The sequence below is a fragment of the Aricia agestis genome, chromosome 1 (genome assembly GCF_905147365.1).
Source record: "Aricia agestis chromosome 1, ilAriAges1.1, whole genome shotgun sequence".
In the NCBI taxonomy this organism is placed as follows: domain Eukaryota; kingdom Metazoa; phylum Arthropoda; class Insecta; order Lepidoptera; family Lycaenidae; genus Aricia; species Aricia agestis.
This window is the reverse complement of record NC_056406.1, coordinates 1,697,924-1,724,144: the sequence shown is the minus strand read 5'-3', so window position 1 is coordinate 1,724,144 and position 26,221 is coordinate 1,697,924. Positions and strand designations below refer to the sequence as shown.

At 34.6% G+C, this 26,221-nt stretch overlaps 2 protein-coding genes across 3 annotated transcripts; one reads left to right on the top strand and one right to left on the bottom strand.

Moving 5' to 3' along the window:
* The first annotated feature begins 2,893 nt into the window (after positions 1-2,893).
* Positions 2,894-23,145, top strand: LOC121728680 (ubiquitin-conjugating enzyme E2 T-like). Of its 2 annotated transcripts, XR_006035855.1 has the most exons (4): positions 2,894-2,900; positions 11,395-11,665; positions 11,787-12,076; positions 23,135-23,145. XR_006035855.1 is itself a non-coding variant. In XM_042116911.1 (2 exons), the coding sequence occupies exons 1-2, from the start codon at positions 11,410-11,412 to the stop codon at positions 12,011-12,013; spliced, it is 483 nt and encodes a 160-aa protein (XP_041972845.1). In that variant the 5' UTR covers positions 11,344-11,409; the 3' UTR covers positions 12,014-12,083. The 2 variants fall into 2 exon arrangements, 1 of the variants encoding a protein (XP_041972845.1); XM_042116911.1 differs by lacking the exons at positions 2,894-2,900; positions 23,135-23,145 and having other exon boundaries at positions 11,344-11,665; positions 11,787-12,083.
* Positions 13,241-14,456, bottom strand: LOC121728671 (kxDL motif-containing protein CG10681). Its single transcript, XM_042116900.1, has 3 exons — positions 14,256-14,456; positions 13,994-14,167; positions 13,241-13,838 (listed from the first exon to the last, which is right to left on the bottom strand). The coding sequence occupies exons 1-3, from the start codon at positions 14,393-14,395 to the stop codon at positions 13,514-13,516; spliced, it is 639 nt and encodes a 212-aa protein (XP_041972834.1). The 5' UTR covers positions 14,396-14,456; the 3' UTR covers positions 13,241-13,513.
* Positions 23,146-26,221: the final 3,076 nt, after the last annotated feature.

Sequence of the window (26,221 nt, the reverse complement as noted above, 5' to 3'; positions counted from 1 at the left end):
TATTCTTTTTCTTAATACCTCGATCGTGGGAATCACAGACAATAGATTTTCAATAGTTATGCGGCAGCCGGGTGCCGCTCGGGGATTGATGGGTTAAAGGTAAATAAAAATGCCCCATACCAGAGAAAATACAATGACAATGATGACAAGGCATAAAATCAGGTATAAAATGAATCATCAGAATAAAGTGTAAAAGTATCTACATTATTTTTAATGTTAACTGTAATTTTTCACTGTATTTGCAATACAACGCTGGGAGTACCTATGTGGCAATTAAAATTTTTAATTTCATTCATTACAAATTACAATATGCTCTTCATTTGAATATGGCCAAGGGTAAACGGCAAGTCAAGATTAATGTATTTTTTAAGTGTCAAAAATACAGCAAACCATGCTAACTGCTTGCAGTTGAGGGTTTGCTGAATTTTTACCTCAAACAGAAGACCCACGGAAGCACAAGAAATCTGTTAAGCCTTAAAATATCTTAGATGATAAAAGTAAAAAGTAATGTACCATAAACATTAAAGTCTTAAAAGCATACATCAAATCGGCTTAGGTTACGATTGGATTTTTACGTAAAAATACGTAAAACAAGCTACAAAAACTTCATATGGTGTAATTTAAAAGTAGCATAGGATCTATATTACGAATTTTCTCAACTAAATCTGCCAAAAATCCTGAATGTAGGGTACTTAATCGATATAAGTATTACTTAACCTTTTTCCAGCGTAAACTACGAAAATCAGTACGAAAAGAACATAATTTCAGAAGTACAAATAAGATGAAATAGCTTACCTGATAAATTAAAGGATGTGTTTTCTAGCGTCTTTTGGGGTTCCCTGCCACATGCGAATTAATTAACGAAAATAGACAGTCGTAATTTAAATACAGCCTTAAATAAGTTAGGAGCCTCTAAGAACGAGTAGCACTACGCGTTAACGGTAAGTCTAATTTAACCAAATAAAACATTATTAGTTCACTCATTAAAAGCAGTCATGATATTATATGAAATCAAGAGTCGTTTAGTATCACCGCTCACATTTTCAGAAAACTGAAAAAAACGAAAAGATCGTCTCACGCATAAACCTTTAATGGTCTATGGTCTCACGTCTGATTTTCAATGCGGAATGCCTGAAAAGGCAGCTGTCAAGTGTCAAGTGTCAAAGTGTTTTTTTATTATGGCGCTCGGCTTTTAAACCACGGCCAGTGCAGAGCTAAGTAAAATATGGCGGGAAAACAATAATTTTCTTCTTCCAATAATTTTCACGAACTTCACTATAATATCATCAAGTTTAAAGTCTAGTCAAAGCCTAAGTAAAAGTCAAAATTTTAGGAAAATAATCCATAAACACAACAGCACTCCGTTCCCGGAAAAACTTCGACAGCTATCCAACAAAGTATAGTCTGTCAAGAAAGGGAAGAAATTAAAAAGTGGCAACATCGTAGTGTCATCCCTTTCAAATCAATCTAAGAAAAAAGGGATGTCACTACGATGTTGCCACTTTTTAATTTCTTCACTTTCTTGACGGACTATAGTCGTTTTCGTTTCGTTTATTTTCTTGGTTTATTCCATGTTTATTCAATGCGTTTTTCAACGCACTGCGCAATGCGCATGCGCGAAGTTGTCAGTGTCAGCTGTATCATCATGATTCATGAGTCGTGCAACGTGTTCTTTTCATTTTTTCGCAGCTTGGCAGCTAACTGTCAACTTCATAATTGAGTGTCATATTCTAAAATACCAATAAAATACTAACAATTTCTGTCAGATTTTAGAACATGACACTCACTGTACTGACACAAATATTTTACTTTGCGCATGCGCAATGTGAATTGAAAAACGAAACGAACACGACTTTTTGCTAAATTTTCATCAATATCTGTCAGATTTTGACACATGACACTAATACTGATACTAATTTTCAACTTTGCGCATTCGTCCCCCGGGCCCTGACACACCGTGACAACAATTATGGACTAAATTATCACTTTACACTTAGAAATTATTTAAACTTAAAGTCAGTAAAATATATTATTTCATTACTTTTTAAAATTGTTGGGGGTGTTTTTAAATTTCTTATTTTTGACATGACGTATTCAAAAATGACGTTTTTGTATGATCTCAAGCATAAAATTATAATCTCAAGCGCTTATAATACTCCACTCAGGCTAACTTGTCGCTAGCGGTAATTGACTCCCTGTCAAAAACTTGTCATTTTCCATAAAAACCACGATTGACAATATCTGACATTTCATTGTCAATCGCGGTTTATATGGAAAATGACAAGTTTTTGACAGGGAGTCAACGACCGCTAGCGACAAGTTAGCCCGAGTGGAGTATAGTCCCTTTTCTCGCTACGTTCTTATAATTTATTACAAAAAATGTCTCTGACATTGGTCTCTGATACTGACCAACTGATAACTGACCAAAGCACTGTCCACTGTCCAGAGTCCAGACATGAGTGTGTTAATCTATACATACATATAAATAAAATTATTGTAGTGTCTGTTTGTAATATTGAAAGAACCGTTTTTTTCTAGATGTATATGTCGCCGCGGAGGTTCCTGTCTGATTGGGACTCTTTATTTTATGTTTAGAAAAATTATTATAATGTGATTATAATCATGAATTATTGTTAAAAATGTGTAATACGTCGTTATTACAACGATTGATATGCGTTTTATGATTTATTGTAAGCCCGGAAGATATTTTAACTTCCGTGGTATTTATTAAAATTATTATTTAATGTTAATTTCATAGTTGGCCAATATAGGATTATTCTAATGTAATTAAAACTAGTTTTCCATGCCAATCAAACTTTTAAATAATTTCTTTAAACATTCTCACTAAAATTACGACGTATTTTGGTTGTGAATTAATTACTTCCGGTTTTATTTACTTCGTAATAATTTAATGTGAATTTTGGTAAATTACAAAATAAATAAGCTAATTAATTTTAACGTTATTTACTAATTTTACAATTATTTAATGTTTCGATAACATGATTTTCAAGAGTGACGTAATTACTTGTGGTAGGGCAAACAAGTAGGGATGATGCTTATAAAAAGACGTGTTCTGAGCTTGGAGCTCATTCTACTGCGGGAATTTGCGGTGAATAAACATTGTAAGTACAATCCATGTCAGTTTAAATAAATGAAAATGATTTTATCACTTTGTTTTCTTTTTAATGTTAAGTTCTAATTTCTTTTGCTCTTTAAGTTTTAGTATTTTTAATGATTTGAAATTGTTTTGTTGTTTATAAATGAAATCTATTGCTTTTAGTGAGAAATCAATAGCTTTGATGAAATTAAACATTCAGATCTCATAATAAGTGAATTAATTATTATTATTATTTTTGTAACGCCCTCTCTGATTTTCGATATATATGAATGTATATAAGGATACATAGTTACACCAAAACAACATTTTTTACAATTTTTGTCTGTATGTCTGTCTGTCTGTCTGTTTGTTCCGGCTGATCTCTGAAATGGCTGGAGTGATTTTGACGGGACTTTTTTTGGCACATAGCTGATGTAGTAAGGCATAACTTAGGCTACTTTTTAACCGACCTCCGGAAAGGAGGAGGATATATTTCACTTTTTTATATTGGTTCGCGGACAACTCCGTCGTTTGTAGACCGATTTCCAAAATTCTTTTGGAAATCGGACCAAAAGACCGGGCTACATCTCATACAACATGTTGTTGTATGAGATGTATCCCGAATTTGGTAACATGATCACAAAAGTGGTGATCTGATAATGCAATCCATGAGAAATCGACAGGACTCCTTAAAATTTATATGGAAACATATAGTGACTTTACGTTATTCTGAAGGATTTTAAGCTTAAACTACCAAAAAATAAGAATTTGCGCCGAAGTACACCCTGGTTCCGAAGATGCTGTACAGAACTCTTGAATCCTTATAGATAAAATATGTTCGGCAATTTTGGCATTGTTTCAATAACTGAAAGCATAAATTATTATGTCAACTAGATGAAAACCCGGCTTCGCCCGGGTAAACTTGTAATTCAATACACAATGTATGTACAAAATGTAAGTAAATATTTGTGTAGTCTTCTTTTCTCAAGAAATATTAAAGGAAAGCAAGACTCGTAAAGATTCGTATAGCTGAGTTAATTATAATAATAATATAATATCTATGGACGCTTCACACCACATCAGTCTGGCCCCGTGCTAAGTACCTGAAGGACTTGTGTTACAGGTACCAGACAACGGATATATATTTAATACTTTTTATACTATACATATGTTTAAGATTTTTATTATATGATACACATATTTAATACACATCCATGACCCAGGAACTTTGAAAATCTTTTTTTTTGTTCCGTCGGCGGGATTTGAACCCGCGACCCCCGGCTTGAGCTACCAACGCGCTCACCACTGAGCCACAGAGGTTGTCAAAATAGCAAATAAAAGTTAATTGTATTTAAAAAAGGTGCGTTCGGCGTAAAGCCCTCTTTACGCCGAACGCACCTTAATACATACATAAAATTTTAAAGTTGGTTTTAACTTTTTGTAATAGTATTGGAACGAAGTTCCATAAGAATTAAAATTTCCTAGATGTCAAAAACACATTAATTGCTTATTGTTGAGACGCTGATAAGTGATAACAAATTAAAGCAACAAAAAAAAAAAACCGGCCAAGTGCCCATGTCGCCCATGAAGGGTTCCGCAGCAGCAATAAGGTTTATTTTTATGAAATTAAAAGGGTTTTGATTTATTTTTATTTTTCAGTTGATTTAATGAAAGTTTATTTAAGGTTTACCATTTATGACGTATAAAAAAACGACTTGCTAGATCTCGTTCAAACCAATTTTCGTTGGTAGTTTTTATAGTAATGTACATCATATATTTTTTAAGAATTATCATGCCCCTACTTTAGAAGTTAGAGGGGGGGGGGGGGGGACACACAAATTTTACCACTTTGGAAGAGTCTCTCTTGCAAACTATTTAGGTTAGAAAAAATAATTATATATTAGAAACTTCAATATGATTTTTAAAGACCTATTCATAGATACCTTACACGCATAGGTTAGATGAAAAAAAAAAATTTTGTTGGTTTAAGGTTTACCATTTATGACGTATAAAAAAAACTACTTCCTAGATCTCCAATCAATCAATTTTCATTGGTAGTTTTTATAGTAATGTACATCATATATTTTTTTTAGAATTATCGTGCCCCTACTTTAGAAGTTAGAGGGGGGGGGGGGGACACACACATTTTACCACTTTGGAATAGTCTCTCTCCCAAACTACTCAGGTTAGAAAAAAATGATATTAGAAATCTCAATATGATTTTTGAATACCTATCGATAGATACCCCACACGTATAGGTTAGATGAAAAAAAAATTGTACAGTTATACCTATGGGGACCCCTAACATTTTTAATAATTTTTGCATTTTTGTATCAAAATCTTAATGCGGTTCACAGACTACATCTACTTACCAATTTTCAATAGTATGGCTCTTATAGTTTCGGAGAAAAGTGGCTGTGACATACGGACGGACAGACAGACAGACAGACAGACAGACATGACGAATCTATAAGGGTTCCGTTTTTTGCCATTTGGCTACGGAACCCTAAAAAGGGTGCGCTATGGTGCGCCATGACTGCCGGCAGGTAGAAAGTGGCAATGGCATGTGTCAGTTTGCAGCAAGATGGCGCGTGAAGTTTGTTTGTCAGTGCCATTAGAATTTAACGAAATTCTCTAAAATCTGAATTTTGCGGATATATGTTATCGACTCGAAATCAATATTTTTTATTTTCAATTATTCATAAGTATAAGGTTTCGATCGAGTCTATCGTACCCCTGCGGCCCTGGACGAAATTATTAAGTATTAAAGATGTGTTAACTGTTTCTATAAAACCTCTATAGGTACAATAACTCCAATTTGGTACAATGATTACGAAAGTGGTGATGTGTTACTGAAATTCGTGAGATTTGTGAGCACGGCAGTGCTCCAGCCAAGCTTTTTAGCAAAGGCACGGCCGTAGCATACTTTTCTCGAAGCGGTACGCGGCTTTTTCACACCCCCTTTATCTTCGATGTTAACAAAGCTAGGGATTTAGAATTTCGGTGACTAGGATCAAGTATTAAAACTAGCTTAACCTCCAAATTACATAACATTTCGATAAATAGTTTAATAGTTACGGATGATCAAAGTTACTACATTTTGTCACTCACTGACTGACAGATCATCAAAATTCTAAGGTACTTCTAGCAGACTTAGAACCTTGAAATTTGGCAACAAGGTAGGTTATTATCCACAATGAAAGGAAAAATTATGAAACTGGCCAAGTGCGAGTTGGACTGGCGTACATAGGTTTCCGTACCGTAAATTTGTATGGGAGCCCCCCTTAAATCACAAGTTTATGTACTTTTTATTACTTACTAGCTGTTGCCCGCGACTTCGTCCGCGTGGACTTTAGTTTATAGCGCACGGTTTCAACAAAATTTGTGTCAAATTTAAAAACTTTTTAAAACCCTGGTAAGTGGTGGTACCTCTTAGGGCCGCGCTACACCGGAATGGTAGCGCTGAAAGTGCTCGCCTCGCCGCTGCCATTCCGGTGTAGCGCGGCCCTTAATTAATCAAAAAACCCAAAAAAAGCTGTGCAGTGTGCACATAATCTATACTAATATTATAAATGCGAAAGTATCTCTGTCTGTCTGTCTGTCTGTCAGTCTCGCTTTCACGCCAAACGCCAAAACTACCGAACCGATTGTAATGAAATTTTGTATACAGATAGTCTAAAGCCTGAGAAAGGACATAGGCTACTTTTTTACTGGAAAAAAGGGTTGTCAGGGGGTGAAAATGCGTAAATTTGTTCAAATTAAGTTAGTTCCAAAAATTCATAATAGATGGCGCCGTGCGTCTTCTACATCGCGCTGACGCTTGCTCAAAAGTCTTTCTATAAGAGGTGGTATCATCTTTGATCTTACATTTAAGTTTCGATTTTTTTCGATTGTTATATCTATTCTACGGTATTAAATAACTCAGTACTTTATCTTTGCAGTGACGTAACCTTAAACCTATCAATGATAAATAGTTTATGGGTAAAGTTGTGTAATTGGGGGGCTAAATAAGCTTTAAAATTTGGCATAAAATATAAAGTTTAATATAAAAAAATGAAATACTTATTGTGTGCACACTGCACAGCTGTATTGATTTAAGGGGTACCAAGGTTTTTTTATAAAAGCTTTTGACACCAGTTTTGTTGACATCGCGCTTTATAAACTGAAGTCCACGCGGACGAAGTCGCGGGCAACAGCTAGTAACTAATAAGTATAATTAGTTCTATGTTACAATGAAGTAAAAAATAAAACGCCATCTGTTGAATCGTATTAGAACTAAAATGTTCATTGCATCGATATATTTCTGGATTTTTTATAATATTATACATAGAATATATTTATGTAAAAATAAAACGCCATCTGTTTTCATATATTAGAATTAAAATATTGATAACATTGATATATTTTCTGGATGGAATATAGGCCAACACGGTACACTTGAACTCCTTTATTTTAGAGCGCCTTCTGTCGTCAACTTGTCACATATATTAGAAATGCAGTAGGAGTTCTATAAGATAAGATAGATTGATTATTATTATACCAAGTGATAATATTATTAAACATAATATTCTAACGTATTAAAAACTATAAGCAAAAACATAATAACTAATAAGTATGATTAGTTCTATGTTACAATGAAGTAAAAAATAAAACGCCATCTGTTGAATCGTATTAGAACTAATATGTTCATTGCATCGATATATTCCTGGATTTTTTATAATATTATACATAAAATATATTTAAGATTTTTGAAATTTTATTTTAATACACATCCAAGACCCAGGAACATTGAAAACTTTTTGTTCCGCCTGCGGGATTCAAACCCAGGACCCCCGGGATGAGCACTGGCCACGCGTAATGCAAAATCATTTTCATCGATATTTTCATGGAAATAAGATATTTTCCCACATCAAAATGTAGCCTATGTCCTTTCTCAGACTCTAGAATAATTGTGTACAAAATTTCATTGCAATCGGTTCAGTAGTTTTGGCGTGAAAGCGAGACAGACAGACAGACAAACAGAGATACTTTCGCATTTATAATATTAGTATGGATTATTTAAATTGAAATACAATTAACTATTTCTGAAATTTTCAAAAACCTTATTTTTTCCATTATGGATATAAAGCAAAAAAGGGCAAAAAAACGTGTTTGTTGTATGAGACCCCCGATTAATCATTTATTTTATTTTAGTTGGACTATTAGCTTTTACAGCGACAACAAAAGTACATAATTTGTAAAAAATTAAAATATCTAGCTATTGCGGTTCTCGAGATCTAGCCTCGTGACATACGGACGGACGACAGACAGACAGCGAAGTCTAGACTCATTAGGAATAGGCTCCCGTTTTCATATGACCTTTGGGCAAGGAAACCTAAAAACTGAAAAGTATAATATAACTTTATTAAATAAAAGAAAATATTTTTATGTTTATGGCTTTGTAAGAACACTAGCGGCCCGCCCCGGCTTCGCGCGAGTGGACATTGATTTTTAAATATTTTTTTTTCAATCTTTATTTCTTAGTCAATCTTTATGTTAAGCAGAACATAAAAATGGTTTACACTGTTAAGCCTGTAACTACTATATTATAAATCTATTGTGTCTGCGATTCCCATGATCGAGGTAATAATAATTAATATTTACGTGGACTCTCCGGGCGAGCACACCCGCGCGGCGCGCCTTGACGACGCCCAATTCACAACGTGCAGCAGAAATCGTAATATTTTAATTTCGCCATAACATTAAAACCAAACGTCCAATTTTAATCATTCGAAGACCAAATATTATCTACATTAACTGTACTTAGTAATGAAATAATTTATTTTGATAAGAATTAATGCCATGAGTAAAATAAAGGCATTTAAATGTAGTCCAAAAACATTTCAAAATTTTTTAATAAAAAAATGGTTATTGTGCCTCACTCAACATGGATAGGTGTCGCGTACTTTTTTGTAGATATTTAAAAGATCTACAATTACTTAGAACATTTTATGGTTCTATCTTTTATAGTTTAGGCAGCGTACGCAAAAAAAGTAACATTTCTGGTTGATTTTTTACACCTTGCGTCCGAAAATCCCAAATATCTTACGGAACCCTATTTTTTTCCAAAATAAAATTTAGCCTATGTTCAGCAGAATTAATGTAGGATTCCAATGGTAAAAGAATCTTTCAAATCGGTCCAGTAGTTTCGGAGCCTATTCAAGACAAACAAACAATCAAATCTTTCCTCTTTATAATAGTAGTGTAGATTAAAAATGAGTTTCGACTTCATAATAATTATTTTACGTACAAAAGGAAAAATAGTGTTAACAAAGTTAACAATGAAACTATGATAATTAAATTTGATTAAAATATATAAATGAAATCAGAACTGCGAATTACGATGTACACTCCATACTCGCTCGATAGATGGTGTAGCACTCCCTTTATATCGCGGTATCGCTTGTTTGCGGAGTATAATTATTATGGTTTAAAAAAATCCGGAATAGGTCGTAATACGCAATCAAAAGTAACATCGGTGCACGAATGACCTCCTGAAAGTTCAAAAGTTGTTGGGCTATCGTCATAGAATTTGTACTTTGTAGAAGTACCTACCTGTTACTATCAATTAATTTTACGACCTAGAATATATACCTAGAGATAGAGAATGGGTGCTAAGCTAAATACAGAAAAGTTTTAACGTGACCTGAAAAGAAAAGAAACCTTAAAAAAGAAATGAAATCCCACCAAAACATTAAATGCAATATATCTATCGTAAAAAGTTTTCAGATCACATTCAAGCCAAGCCTTCAACTTATTTTGTAATTTAAATCAACAGTCAGTGAATTTATCAATAGTTTTCTTTATTTTATAATTATTATCATAAAACTATAATATATTATGTCTATGATTATTATAGTGGCTTGGCAATGAGCACTAGAGAAATAATCAACGACTGATTGGATTTATTGGGTACCATCGTCCACATGCGTCGTTACATACTAAATGACACTTTACGCTTGCCGTTTGTGTAAGTATGAACTACCAAAAAATATGAAGTTTTATATTTGTTTTTCTTGTGCTCATTGCCGAGCCACTATAATAATTATAAAATAAAGAAAACGATTGATAAATTCACTGACTGTTGATTTAAATTACAAAATAAGTTGAAGGCTTGGCTTGAATGTGATCTGAAAACTTTTTACGATAGATATATTGCATGGCTATGCAATATTTTGCTTGGCTCCTTTTTACATTTAATGTTTTGGTGGGATATAATAATATGTAGAGGGAACTCCTGGATATTTTTTGGGACACATATAGACGCGTCAACTATTTCTGTATTCAAAATGCCTTTGATTATATTATTGTTCCACCGGATTTTCAAAACTCTTTTGTTGCTATTTAGTGTTTACTGTTTATAGAGGTACAATAACCCAAATTTGGTACAATGATTACGAAAGTGGTGATCAGATCACTGAAATTCGTAAGATATAATAATATGTAGAGGGAACTCCTGGTTATTTTTTGGGACACACATAGACGCGTCAACTTTATTTTTTGTATTCAATCTTCAGCACAATTTCTATGTGCAATTTACCGTTTTTTTGTAGATCTAGATTAAATGAACTAAAAAGTATTAAATAATTCAAATTCTGTACTCAGTATTTCTGTTGTCAGTCTTCATTATTTTGAAGTCGGTACCAACTACCGGCTAACCTAATCACCAGATCTATGACAAAATATAACTGCAACTTATATATGACTGGTACCGACTTCAAATTATGAAGATTGAGAACAGAAATACTGAGTACCTACAGAATATCAATTATTAATTAATACTTTTTAGTTCATTTAAGAAAATTACTATTGTCTTTACCTTGGAAGTCAGTTTCAATTTTTGTTTAAAAATAATAATTTTACTCTTATTCGTTATCCTTAAGATTTTTTAAACAGTATTGGCGTTTTTATCTACAACTTTAGGTTCATGAAAAGTGATCAATTCAATTACTACTTAACAAGATCCCATTTTTACTATTGAGGTAAGGAAGGGGAAAGTTACTCTTTTTTTTTTTGCTGACGCGGACGAAGTCGCGGGCAACAGCTAGTTAACTAAAAAAGTAAGTTTCCCGCCATAACAATTTAAATACTCGACACTTGTGATAGCCGGAGTGCCAGAGTGCCATAATAAGAATGAAACTAAAAAAAACACAATGTCAACCAGCCGGCAGCTGTAAGCTGTTTGTCAAAATGACACTTTATTATTGTGGAGGCGATTGTTTTCGTAGTTTTAAAAAATATTTCTGCTACATTTTTAGAAATTCATTATTATTATGGCCTTTAGTGCAAGAACAGCTCGTTTAGCAAGAGAAATTAAGAACTTAGAGCTTAAGCCACCATGGGGAATAACTTGTCGTCTTGAAAAAGAAGATGTTTGCGATGTATTACTCGTAAAAATGTCTGGACCTAGAGGTTCGCCTTATGAAAAAGGATTATTTAAATTGATTATAAATGTACCTGATAGGTATCCTTTTGAGCCGCCTCAAGTTAAATTTGTGACACCTGTATATCATCCAAATATCGATAAAGGTAAAGTAAATGTATTCGTTTAAATACATTATTCATCCCACATAATTTTTTTATAAATCAAAATACATATTATGTCTAAGTGTCTAGTACTTTTATTAAATTCTATCTATTCTGGTTTCAGGTGGTCGCATATGCATGAACATGCTGAAAATGCCGCCAAAGGGTTCATGGCTGCCAACCATAACAATTGAGACTCTGCTGATCTCTGTACAAACTCTCCTCGCCACACCCAATCCTGATGATCCTCTAATGATGGACATTGCTTTTGAATATAAGTATGATATCGACAAATTCCATGAAAACGCAGTGAAATTCACAGAAAAGTATGCTGTGAATTCTAATGATTGATCTGGCAACTGGTTTGAAAATTTACCAAGCTGTTTTATACATTTCAATTATATAATTATGACTGTTATGAGGTTGATAAAAGGTTAACAAATTTAAATCAATATCTACAAAATATTAAAAACTTCTATGTATTAGGGCTGCGCTACACCGGAATGGCAGCGGCGAGGCGAGCACTTTCAATGTCATATGATTTTAAACTTTATCTTCATTATTGTAATACATAGTATTGCTTGAGAAGTTTACGGCCGCCAATAAAGTTAATATTATCCACTTTCTTCATGTAAGAAGAAAGTGGATACAAGATATTGTTGTAAGAAATGTGGCTAGATCTGAAACAAGGCTCTGAATTTAAAAAATACATCAAGTCAGTATATTAGTTTTTATAGTGTCTGCTGAGATTCTGCCCTAAGCTTGAAAACAAGACTGAATTCGGTTAATGAACAAATGTCACAAATATTTAAAATAGTTTCACAACCATACAAATCACATCATGTAACACCACTCACCAGTGATTAAAACATCAAATGCCATTCAAAACTAAGAATGGCATTTGTCTACAACAAAACAATGAAGACTGATTGATAACTTAGTTCCACAGTCATTGTTTTACTGTAGAAATAATATACAATGTAAATTATGGGACTAAAAATCATCCCTGAAGGCTTTTTACATTGTGGTCTGTGCAACAGTTTGATTAAAGCAAATACTTGTCTGTGCCTTTATGGTTCTTACGGAACTACTAGGTACCATATATACAACAGTACCTATTGTTCTAAATTATTTTGCCTGAATTCTTTATTAATTGTATTAAAAAGTCCTGGTAGCACTAGAGTTGTTTCTTCTTTAATTCCCACTTGTTTAGTTCTATAATAAGAGGTACTTATTATTATAATTAAATACAACATATAAAACTTATGAATTTGGTTTAATTTGTTTCCAACAAAGGGCATGAATATAATGAGATATAGTAATATAAAATATTGCATGTCATGCTATATTTTTAATTTGCATGCACTGATCTCTATTATACAATTGTTTAATGGAGGTCAGTGTTTGTATGATATAAATTATAAAATAAAAATTAGCTTCCATTTTTATTTGCTTAATATTATTATAATACATATTAGATGATAACATTTATTGACTTTAATTCATGAAGCCCTAAGCGACAGCAATAACAATAGATAAGCTATTGTGTCTCGTTATTCCACAATCGATGGGTTAAGTGTTCAGCCTATTTTATGACTTATGGTGTTATGACACCACCACCAGTCACCAGCGACTCAAAATGCAAAAATGTTATCTAATACATTTGGGAAGCGGTTAAAAATCAATGCATGCTATGCATTGATTAATTTTAACAATAAGAAGTAAGATAAATACCGGAATTATACTGTAAGTAATATTACACTCTAAGCACTTGCAGCTAGAACAATAGTTTTATCATTAAAGTGAAACTCAAAAAATAATTGACATCTTGTCAAGTTATTTTAGAACAGTTTAACCGGTGTCGGTGCTGGTCTCATCACCAGAGCTTGCACTTTCGGTTTCTGTGGAGCTGTCATTTTTCATTTTCTTTACATTGTCAATGACTGCGGCCTCCATGTTATTATTTTCTATATTTTCAATTTTCTGTAGCTTTTTCTTAGACTTTTTATCTTCAATACTTGTTGAAGGTTTGAGGGTTTCTGTGGAGACTGTGGCGACCATTTTGGACTCGTTTGTGGTGTCTGAAGTCTTAAATTCCTCTTCTTCCTCATCAAGTGGCTTCCTCTCGCTGGATGCTGCTGCTATTGCTGATTTGTATGCCTCAGGATATTGTGTGCTGGAATTAAAAATAAAAAGGCCTTAATATGTTTATTATTAACAAACTAATAGCTGAAATAATTAATCATTTTACCAGCGTACCTAAAAAGTGGAATATTTTCATTTTTTAAATACTTATACTAAAAGAAGTTTTGGTCACACTAAGATATTTACCTCAGTTTTGTTTTAATGGCTCTGATCTTTTTAAATATGTATTCCAAATCCTTTTTCATGTCAAGTAGCAGTTGAGTGTGTTTTTTGAACTCTGTTGTGGCTGCTCGGAGACGACTAGCAGATAGTTGATTGCAGTTGGTCAACATTTCTGTAGTTTTCTCGAATCTCTGTAGCCTGTAATTTAAGATAAACAAATTAATTTAAGTTTCATTAGGATATGACCAAAGTATGTATGAGTAGTTTGTCAGTAATAATAACTTACATAGTTTTTTGAGCTCTTATGATAACTTCAACATCATTTTGGTTGACAATGCCGGCCAATCCTTGTACAAAAACTTCTGGGGCTGAGTAGTTTTGAAAGCATTCAATAGAAAAATCACTTTCAGGAGTATCATTTGCCATTTTTAATTAAATTGATAAGATTTTTAATATATTTTGCAATTTACTTAACTTTATTTTGTTCTTGTTAAGAATGGAAAATAGTGTTACGAACACAGATTACTAGTATATATTTGGTTACGAATTTTTGAATAAAATCTGCAGAAAAACAAATTTTATTTGACGTTCGGCGTTCTTCTTCTTCTTTTGGCGTAAGCACAGAATACAAATTACTCACGGAGGGCGTAAGTCTCCCCACAATGCTCCCCACTCCCACATCACAGAAATGGATATAGTTTTCTGTGCCCCACATAATAGATAAAGGAATAAGTATTATAGTCATAGATGTAGTCATAAGCGCTTATTCCACTTATCCTATAGTTTGTGCGTCTTAGCCCGGCCGCACATTGTCCGAATTCTGATCAGAAACAGTTGAATTTCGCCGGACCGCCACCCCGCACACTATCCGAAATATCCTTCCGGCGAGTTCGAGCTCACTCGGCTCAGTACAAAATGTAAGAGACAGCGCGGACGTTCAACTGTTTCGTATCAGAAATTTCGGACAATGAGCGGCCGGGCTTAAGATGATAATGATGATATGGGTGACACTTCTCATATTCCTTTCTACGGGTTTTTTTACAAGAAAACAAAAAAAAAAACAAAATGTTATCAATTATATTCCATATACAAAAAGAAATGTTTCCTTTATTGAGGGATTTTCATTATTTTAAGTCATATATTTTTAATTTGATTGTCAATCAGTTTCCATTTTAGTAACTAGATGGCGTATGGGTAGACAACTATCGGTAATACCAGGAAATACCATCAATAATTGCTACAAAACTGGGCAAAAGAATGTAAAACTTGATACATTTCAACTTGAAAAAGACGCAATAATATTTCAATGAATTAGGATAATAAAGTTATTATAACGATGTTTTACGTAAAATTCACGGAAGAAATAGCCCTATTTACCGATATTCACACCAAATATCACAGGAATTATACATTTTGGTTTTGACAACATTTTACCTGCACTTGTGCAAGATAACGGATATTTAATGGCTAATATTTTACCAATAATGAATATCAAAAACCCAAAAACCACAATTTGGGAAAAAATAATAAAAACCACACCAACAATAAAAAGTAGAAGAAGTTTGAAAGTGACATGCCCGCCAAATCCATATATATTAAGTCTATGGCCAAAACTCTTTCAGAAGTTTCAGTTTTTATTATGTCAGCGTGTTCCTAAACTATTACCAGTGTACAGGCCTAATCGCTTAGGCCAATGATCGCTTAGGTTTAAGATGTTTTGATTTATGTCACACTTGACAGTACACTGATAGTTTTTGGAAACACAACCCATATGTAGTCAGTGATGCCCATAGATTAAGGATAGTATTATACCTTCATGGATTGACACTTGAATCGAAATCAAATCGATAAAAAGGGCGGCCATTTTAAATCGCCGGCGCCACTCTGAAACGTCAGTACGAAATCGATAATTTCGATTGCAATTCCTTTACGAAGTGATTCGATATTTTTAAATTATCGATAAATTTTCTTAGGTAACTTCCCTACTATTGTCAATTATAATGTGTCACCATGGTGTCACCCATATCATCTAACGCAGTAAACTATAAGTAGCTAGGAAGTCCTAGCTAGGATCCTAAAAAAATTAGTCAAGTGGAATAACATTTAAGAAAGCTAGGATCCTAGCTAGGATAAGTGGAATAAGCGCTTTAGCCCGTCATCGCGTGGCCATTTTGTGCTTATTTTCATACAAGTAGTGTGCGTTTATTTTCTTGAATATTTCTGTTTGTCGATTATTAATTCGAACCACATTATGATACAAGAAAGAAAGTCAATTAGTTCTCAATATCAATTAAGTATAGTTCAAGTGATGAGAATCCGTAAACACACGTAAAAAGCTATGCAATTTTTATAGCCAAATTATTAATTGATGTGACATTTTTAGCACTAATTCCTTATATAGCACGAATAAGGGATTAATAAACTTATAAATTATCTTTTTTAGCTTACAAAAATACCGATTGTAAAGCCCAAAAAACGTTGTTCAAAACTTACGTATTTAATGTTAAATCCACGTGTTTGAGGCATTCTTTGGCCATTCTCATGGTTTATTATTTAGCGAAACCACAAAACTCAACAATATCTAGCATTAAATGTTCACTAAAAACCTTTATTAACATTTTTATTACAGGAAATATGCAGACCGACTCCTTTGTATATATATGTCCTAGTAAGTAGGATATATATACTAGCTGTTGCCCGCGACTTCGTCCGCGTTTAAAGTTATTCCCGTACATCGATTGAGTCGTTTACGCGCAAACCAAAAATCATCAAAATAGATTGAATAGTTTAGGCGATAATCATAAAAGTTTATTGTGCGGGAACCGTACATTTTCCGGGACAAAATTAGTATTCCTTGTCCTTTCCCGAGACTCATACCAAATTCCATAAAAATAGATTGAATAATTTTTTAAATCAAACCAGTAGTTCCTGAGATTAGCGCGTTCAAATAAGCCCTTTCAAATAATTTCCCCCATTTTTTCCACATTTTCCTATACTTCCTCGCTCTCATTAGTCCTAGCGTAATAAAATATAGCCCATAGCCTTTCTCGATAAATGGGCTATCTAATACTGAAATCATTTTCCAAATCATATTAGTAGTTCCTGAGATTAGTGCGTTCAAATAAGCCCTTTCAAATAATTTCTCCTGTTTTTTTCCACACTTTCCTCTATTTCTTCGCTCCTGTTAGTTTTAGCGCAATAAAATATAGTGATAAAATATAGTAATATACAATGTGTCCCGACACCGGTGTCCGATCCTTTAATGTCGTGATCTATGGCATATTTTATCGACAAATTGGCCCTCTAATTTTTTTTCTCTTTCAAGGTTATAAAATTGCAGCCATTTTAGTTTTTCTCGGGCTTTCACACTAATCTGACCAGAACTGCTCTTGTAAATATCCTATGAAGATAAAAAAGGTCTCATTTGATAGCTAAATTTGTGGACTACGCTTACAAAAGCAATCTATACATATAAATAAAATTGGAGTGTTATATTATATACCGTATGTACATATTAATGTACATACGGTACATATATCAAAATAGCACTTTTTACAATTTTTGTCTGTCTGTATGTCTGTTTGTTTGTTCCGGCTAATCTCTGAAACGGCTGGGGCCATTTTAACGGGATTTTTTTGGCAGATAGCGGATATAATAAGGAGTAACATAAGCTACCTTTTGACCGACTTTTAATAAAGGAGGAGGATATATTTTAATTTTTTTTTTAAATTAAATAAGGGGCAAACGAGCAAACTGGTCACCTGATGGTAAGCAACTACCGTCGCCCATGGACACTCGCAACATCAGAAGAGCTGCAGGTGCGTTGCCGGCCTTTTAAGAGGGAATACGCTCTTTTCTTGAAGGTTTGCAGGTCGTATCGGTCCGGAAATACTGCTGGTGACAGTTCATTCCAGAGTTTTACAGTGCGCGGCAGAAAGTTACGCGAAAAACGCACTGTGGAAGACTGCCACTCATCAAGGTGATGAGGATGGTATGTTTTTCGCGTGGGACGATAGCGAAAAGTTGCAGGTGGTATGATTCCGAACAATTCCTCAGAGCACTCCCCGTGATACAACCGATAGAGGATGCAGAGTGAAGCTACATCTCGGCGTAATTCCAGGGGGTCCAAGCTGTTTGAAACACTATGGCAGTCAACAATTCGAGCAGCCCTTCGTTGGATACGATCCAGAGGGAGCAGTTGGTATTTTGGCGCCCCTGCCCAGAGATGAGAACAATATTCCATATGAGGCCGAACCTGCGCCTTGTAGAGTTGTAGGCATTGATCCGGACTGAAGTACTGTCTCGCTCTGTTAAGAACACCAAGCTTCTTCGAGGATAATTTGACCTTACCCTCAAGATGATATCAGAACTGGACTTCGCTCGATATGTTGACGCCAAGTATCTCAATGCTAGGGGAGATGGTTAAGGATGTGCCCTCGAAACGAGGATAAACGACCATTGGTGACTTTTTAGTGGTGAACGCGCAGACTTGTGTCTTGGTGAGGTTGAATTGGACTAAGTTACGTCTACCCCATTCAGAGACCTTCTCCAATGAATTCTCCACCTTAGACACAAGTTCGTTTCGACTCTCAGTGACATTTTGCCGAGAAATATTAGGGGGGCCGGTATATACAGCATCACCTGTACTATCATCCGCATAGCAATGAATGCCGTTATTTTGTAACATGTCATTGATATACAGTATGAATAGAGTAGGCGATAGCACACAGCCCTGAGGGACACCAGCATTAACAGACTGAGTTTCCGAGCATTCGCCGTCGACTACGACCTTTATGCTTTTGTCTGCTAAGAAACTAGTGACCCACTTACATAATTTCTCGGGCAGCCCGTATGATGGAAGCTTTGATAGCAGCGCTTTATGCCAAACCCGATCGAAGGCCTTCGCAATGTCCAAACTAACAGCCAATGCCTCTCCCTTCGACTCAATTGCCTGAGCCCAACGATGAGTCAGGTATGCCAAGAGATCACCAGCCGAGCGACCCTTACGGAACCCGTATTGTTTGTCGCTTAGCAATCCCTGGCCGTCCAAGTATCGAAGAAGCTGGCTATTGATAATGGATTCCATTATTTTCGAGAAGAGAGAGGTTACAGCGATTGGTCTGTAGTTGGAAGGATTTGAGCGGTCACCTTTTTTGGGGATCGGGTGCACCAAGGCTGTCTTCCAGGAAGCCGGGACGATGCCAGTGGAATAGGAGAGCCGAAAAAGACGCGTCAAGACCGGAGCCAACTCTGGAGTACACTTTTTCAACACAATAGGCGGGATTCCGTCAGGCCCACTCGACTTTTGGATATCAAGGGAACAGAGGGCTTTTTGCACTGAGCGCTGATGAAACCGAATATCCGACATGATGCTCGTGCATCGCGGTATGGTCGGCGGTTTCTGCCCCCCGTCATCCAGGGTCGAGTTTGACGCAAAGAGCTTGCCCAGAAGATCGGCTTTGTCCTTTGCGTCCTGGGCCAACGATCCATTTCCTACGTAGGGTAGGGTTGGCTTGCAGAAATTTCCTTCAATAGCTTTGGCCAGAGACCAGAATGCACGGGTTCCCGAGGGGAGGCACTCAAGTCTCTTGCCAATTCTATTGACGTGCTGTTGCTTTGCCCGAGTAATTTTTGTGCCCGAAAAATTTTTATATTTGTTCATACATATTTTGTAATTTCAACTTTCTAGCTACCGCGATGCTTGAGATATATCAGCCTGCAGACATACTACTATAATATTGTTGCCGCGGACGAAGTCGCGGGCAACCGTTAGTATGTTATAAATTTCGTGGAATTAAACATAGAAAAACCCAAGTTTAAGAAAAAAAATGTGTATTTTTTATTAATGGCTTTTTGTGAAAAATCTAGCACATTGAACTGGTTCTTTTTTATTTTTAAAAGATAGAGGAAGTTTTCATCTTCTAAAATTCTTTTACTTCAATGTTTTATTTTTTTCTTTTTTCAAAAGTTGGAGAGAAAAATAATTTGAAAGCCAATTTGTCACTAATTTAAGCCATACATCATGAGTTCAAATTTATTTTCTCCAACTTTTGAAAAAAAAATATTTTCTCTGGCTTCATACTAATCTGACCACCTCATCATAAGAAAATCGTTATAACTTCTAAACTATCTGACTTAGAGCATTGAAGTAAAAGAATTTTAGAAGATGAAAACTTTCTTTATCTATTTAAAATAAAAAAGAACCAGTTTAATCTGCTAGATTTTCCACAAAAAGCCATTAATAAAAAATACACATATTTTTTTTTCTTAAACCTGGGTTTTTCTATGTTTAGTTCCACGAAATTTATAACATATTGCCTATGTAAGCGTAGTCCACAAATTCAGCTATCAAATGAGACCTTTTTTATCTTCATAGGATATTTACATGTGAAGTACTGGTCAGATTAGTGTGAAATCCCGAGAAAAATTAAAATGGCTGCCATTTTACAACCGTGAGAGAGAGAAAAAATTTTAGAGCCAATTTGTCGATAAAATATGCCATAGATCATGACATTAAAGGATCGGACACCGGTGTCGGGACACATTGTATATTTTACGCTCAAAGACCGAAATCGCTCAGCGAGCGAAAAAATAGCTTGTGGTCACAGTGAAACAGCCACAACGCGAAATTCGCGTCATGGCTCTAATGAAAACGGCCACGACGCGTTCTGACCATCACAAAAATACCACAACGCGAAATTTGTGTCGTGGCTAATATGCTATTCGTTTTTCTTGATTGATTAATCGTCCATAGGTATGGAAGATTATATTTGAATGACTACGCGCACTACAAAATATTTTTTCTTTTATTAAATCACTGCATAACGTGTTTATCATTATTATTTATAAAATATTCATAGTTCCATACTATTCGTACTAATATTATTACTTACTGTCTGTTTGTCTGTCTGGCGCAACGTGTTGTTGTTTGTTGTTGTTTTTTTTTTCTGATATCAATAAATAATAAATTATTAATATTGTAAGACCACTCCTGGACTCCACGAGACAGGTCTGAGTGTGTGGAGTCCTCTAGTAAAAAGTTATTGTTTGTAATATTTAATGCAATAAAGAATTTATATATTTATTAAATATAAATAAAGTTTTATTTTCATTTATATAATTTCAATATACTTAATACTACTAGTTGATGCCCGTAACTGCGTTGCTCCAGACAGACAGACAGACAATAATAATATTAGTAGAGATAGTATGGAACTATGGATATTTTATAAATAATAATGATAAACACGTAATGCAGTGATTTAGTAAAAGGATGGACGATTAATCAATCAAGAACAAATCAAGAAAAACGAATAGCATATCAGCCACGACACGAATTTCGCGTTATGGTCTTTCTGTGATTGCCAGAACGCGTCGTGGCCGTTTTCATTAGAGCCACGACGCAAATTTCGCGTCGTGGCTGTTTCACTGTGACCACAACGCGTTGTGAGCTATTTTTTCGCTTATTGAGCGATTTCGGTCTTTGAGCGTAACATATATAATACTTATATCATAATTATTATGTTAACCCATATAGACCCGCCGTGCCCAAACGAGGACACTTTTAAAATTAATTTTTTGTCTTTCAAGTTTATACTTATTTTTATTGTAAGTGTCAATTTGCTAAAAGTGTATTTTTTTATTCCTAGAAGGAACAAATGGTATTCAAATAGTTCACAGTGTTTTATAACGATTTTTCTGAAGCTGTTTCTAACATCCGAAATGACGCCAAGTTAGTATTTTTTATTTTTAAGTTTTTCTTTTTGGCATTTATATTTTTTTACTTGGAAGAGCTCATTACACTATAACCTATAAAAAATATACATATTAGTGTGAAGAACTTTAGTTTTTATAAGTTAAGGAGTAGTTTTATACAAGTGTCCCTATTTGGGGCCAATGGGCACATTGGATGTAAATTATTCCAATTTTTGTCCACCTATCAATGTCGTATAATCAATGAACTGAAGGGTATTTAATAGCTATGATAAATACTATGGACTTCAGAAAGTTTCTATGATAGAAGATGACAGTGGAAAGATATATTTATTCGTATTTCCTTCGTAAGCATGTGTCTCTTTACCAGTTTTTCACTATTCCAAGGGGTAGCTGGCTATTGTGCAACTGATACTGTTGGCCAAGGCAGTACAGAAAAGTGTCCTCTCGTATCCGTTAAGGATATGAAAACAAAATAAAACGACGAGTTTGACTACCGTTTCGACCAACTAAATCAGAATTAGTTTTACATCGGCTGGATTATAATGTCTATGCGATCGGCGGAAGCCATTACAGCGTTTCTATTCTGGGAAAAGTAAACAGATGTATTACTGTTGAAAGAATGTGGACGTTAGCTTTCTACATTTTTATCAAAGCTATAACAAGGATATGCGTGGGGTCAAGTCAATTGGTCAATCGATTTTCTCGCACTGTTATACGAAACAAAAGTTTGTGGTAACTAGTAGGTACTGTTAACACACATGTTGGATGTAGCAGTGGCAAACGCATGGCGACTGCATCATCAAAGTAATAAAAACAAGAATTGAATCAGCTCCAATTTCGGCGGCATTTGGTCGTCATTACTTGAGACATACAAGCGGTAGAATCCTGCAACCAGCAATACATATCTGTAATGCCAAACCTGCTGCATGAAGGGTCAATGTCCCGAAAAACTGTCGCAACAATCGCGTTGTTCTGATGGGCTAGCATTACGTCATGAAAAAGGTCAAAGGCAATTTGAGCAATGTGTGAAAACATGGTACATTCATAAAATATGTACCGAAATTTTTCACACCGTATGATCCCATTGGCCCCATTTGAGGACGGCAATTTTTTTAATATAAGAATTTAAAAAAATTAAGTTTTTTTGTGTTTTTCTAATAATTTTATTGGTTTCTATAAATTAATAAAGAAAATTCATATTTTCCATGGCTCAGTTTCATTTGGGTCTAAATGGGTTAATATGATTCAATTTTTAAAAATCGCAAAATGGTCACTGCTTGCAATGACTGCTGCTGACGACCTCTGTGGCTCAGTTGGTGGGCTGTTGGTAGCTCAAGCCAGCGGGTTCGAATCCCGCCGACGTTACAAAAAGTTTTCAAAGTTCCTGGGTCATGGATGTGTATTAAATATGTGAATCATATAATATGTAATAAAAATCTTAAATACGAGTATATTTATAGTATAAAAGTATTAAATATATTCCCGTTGTCTGGAACCCGTAACACAAGTCCTTCAGGTACTTACCACGGGGCCAGACTGACGTGGTGTGAATTGTGTTCATGTCTAGTATTTTCCAAAGTAATTCGTACTAATTTCAAATTTGACATTCGTCACTTTGACAGTTTTGACAATTCATTTTCTGAATTGATTTGAGAGGAATTGCAAAATGAGTCCATTTTAGGTCCGCTGGAAGTTGTATCATTTTCTTACACTTGCTGACTTGTGCACGATAACGAATATTATGGTAAGAGCAATAAAAAAATGTGAAAATGACCGTTTTTATTCATTTGAAATTAAGAGCATACCTAGTAGTTCAAGTAAGGAATGCTTTTGAATTTCTCTTCTCGAATGCCCGGTATTTTGCCGACGTCGTCGTTGATGTCACTTCTTACATAACGAGTTAGATGGTCAGTAGCGACAGCGGCCGGCGTGGTCCTGTCGTGCCATTGGAGGTGCTTCCGGAGCTTCATCAGAAACTACTTCGTTCTCCTCGTGCTGGGAGTGCTTGGGTTCAACCATCGCCCGGATAGCTACGACGTTGCTCCTGGGGTTCTCTACCAATACCTGCACTATCTTGTCTGCGAGCACCTTCGCTGGGTCTTCCTCTCGGCTCGGCTGGTTCCTCAGCGCGACGTTCTCCGTCTCGAGTTTGACGTCGCGATACTTCTTTAAGGCGTCGGCGACTTCGTGCACGAACTCTACGTCGTTCTCGTTGGACTTGTCCAGGTGCAGCGAGACCTTGGTCCTCCTGGGATCCACCTGGTAGTCTGCCGGGATCGCCGCGTAATCCCAGTCGTCCGCGCGGGCCCCGAGGGCTAGAAGGACAGTGAGAACGAAGCCAGCCGGAGTAACCTGCATGTTTGCCGAGATGTCAGTTGTGAGATAATGTGCTCTCGCTTGGAACTGGCGGCTTTAAGTACTCGAATTGAGTCCTCACTTTTAATTAAAACTTCACGCGTTAAATCGCAATTTTCCGAGGCTTGTATTGGTGAGTTATCATAATCGACTTAATTGGTTCATTAGACGTAACATTTTTTCAATAATTTTTAAGGACTAACTAACGACAATTGCAAATTGCAATCAGTTACAAATTACGAATACTTAATATTATATTGATTTCTTATTTTTATGTACTTATATTCTTTTATTTCGCTACTGCCTGCAATTTTGCTCGCGCAAAGATTTGTACACAGGAACAGTAGGTCCTACTATATATAATATTAATATTATAAAGGCGAAAGTTTGTTTGGATGTATGGATGTTTGTTACTCTTTCACGCAAAAACTTCTGAACGGATTTTAATGAAACTTTACAATAATATAGCTTATACATCAGAATAACACATAGGCTACAATTTTAACTGACTTTCGAAATGGGGGAGGTGTTATGTTCGTTTTCTTATATTCAATGTTATTTTTTATGGGAAAATGTAAGGTTTCCGTAAAATTCCTAATTTACGCGGGCGAAGCCGCGCGGGACATCTAGAATATGATATTTATAAAATATTATACTGTTCCTGTAATATCCATATCCATCCATACCTCGATACTAATATTATAAATGCGAAAGAAAGTGTGTTCGTCTGTCAATCTGTCTGTCTGTCTTAGCTAGCTTCACGCCCAAACCGCTGAATCGATTCAGCTGGGCATGGAGATACTTTAAGTCCCGGAAAATGACATAGAATACTTTTTATCCCGGTGAAATGTACGGTTCCCCCGCGAATTTTCGCGCTATACAGTTGCGGGCTTTACCTAGTAGGTATTATAATAATTTAGTTTTAAATTGTTTTGTGTCCTTTTATCGTTGTTGTCGTTGTGGATTTAAAGACAAGCTATCATGTCCCATGGGTAACCCTGGGATTTGTTTGTTGCTTGTATCTGTAGAACTTCGAGGAAACGTTGGTAACCAAAACATTTGTAGAAACGCAATTTTTAAATTATTTTATTTCTCAGTTTTTAGATTATGATAAGCCATAAATTTTGCCAGATTAAGCTCGAAATCTTCGTCATAGTCATCGGTCATATTGTCATGGAGTGCGAATTCTACCATGTCGTTAAAGTTTCTGCTAACTTCTGATGACTCGTTGAAACTTCGGTAACCATATACATCTTCTTCTGCTATATTTTTGTTTCCGTCATCTAAATCATATTGATTCTGTACATGCACTTGTTTTATGAGCAAGATTATAATAAACTGAAAATAAAAGTTACTCTGTTAACTAATTTGAAAGTTATCAAAAAAACAATGGATTAAGTGATTTATTATTTAAAAAAAATATATATATATATATATATATATATATATATATATATATATATATATATATATATATATATATATATATATATATATATATATATTATATATATATATATATATATATATATTATTTTTTTTTTAATAATAAATCACTTAATCCATATATATATATATATATATATATATATATATATATATATATATATATATATATATATATATATATATATATATATATATATATATATACACACGGATATTATGGAACTATGGATATTTTCAAATAATAATGAAAAACGCGTTATGCAGTGATTTAGTAAAAGATATTATATATATAACATCATGAAACATTAAACATATAATATTTTATATTTTTATTTATTCGATATAAAATATACAAACTAAGTTAATAAGTTACTCAACTATCACTATTTTATCACACATTTTCGAAATGGTAAATTTAATGAAAATTGTAAAAAAATCGTTTAATTTCAGTCAATTATTTGATAAGGTGAAGATTTTACGCTTGAAATTATTGCTTTCTATTTGATACCTAACACTTTAATCTTTCACAGTTCACACATTAGCGGTGGATCTACTGTGGTCTGTGGAGCACACCACGGAGTAAATAATTGGATGCTGTTAAACGTTCGTGTGTCATCCCACATCGGACTAGTTTTGAGTAATCGGCGTTTTAAGTTTATTTGGAATAATCTTTATTTTCTGCTTATTTTAAGCAAAAAAATGTTATTGTGCGGTATCATTGTTGTTTGTTGA

Bases quoted from the DNA above. Each gene is read 5' to 3' on its own strand.
- LOC121728680 (XM_042116911.1), top strand. From the start codon at position 11,410: ATGGCCTTTAGTGCAAGAACAGCTCGTTTAGCAAGAGAAATTAAGAAC. The intron at 11,666-11,786 runs GTAAAGTAAATG...TTCTGGTTTCAG, and splicing joins TCATCCAAATATCGATAAAG to GTGGTCGCATATGCATGAAC.
- LOC121728671 (XM_042116900.1), bottom strand. From the start codon at position 14,395: ATGGCAAATGATACTCCTGAAAGTGATTTTTCTATTGAATGCTTTCAA. The intron at 14,168-14,255 runs GTAAGTTATTAT...CTTAAATTACAG, and splicing joins ATAAGAGCTCAAAAAACTAT to GCTACAGAGATTCGAGAAAA. The intron at 13,839-13,993 runs GTAAATATCTTA...TTTTAATTCCAG, and splicing joins GCCATTAAAACAAAACTGAG to CACACAATATCCTGAGGCAT.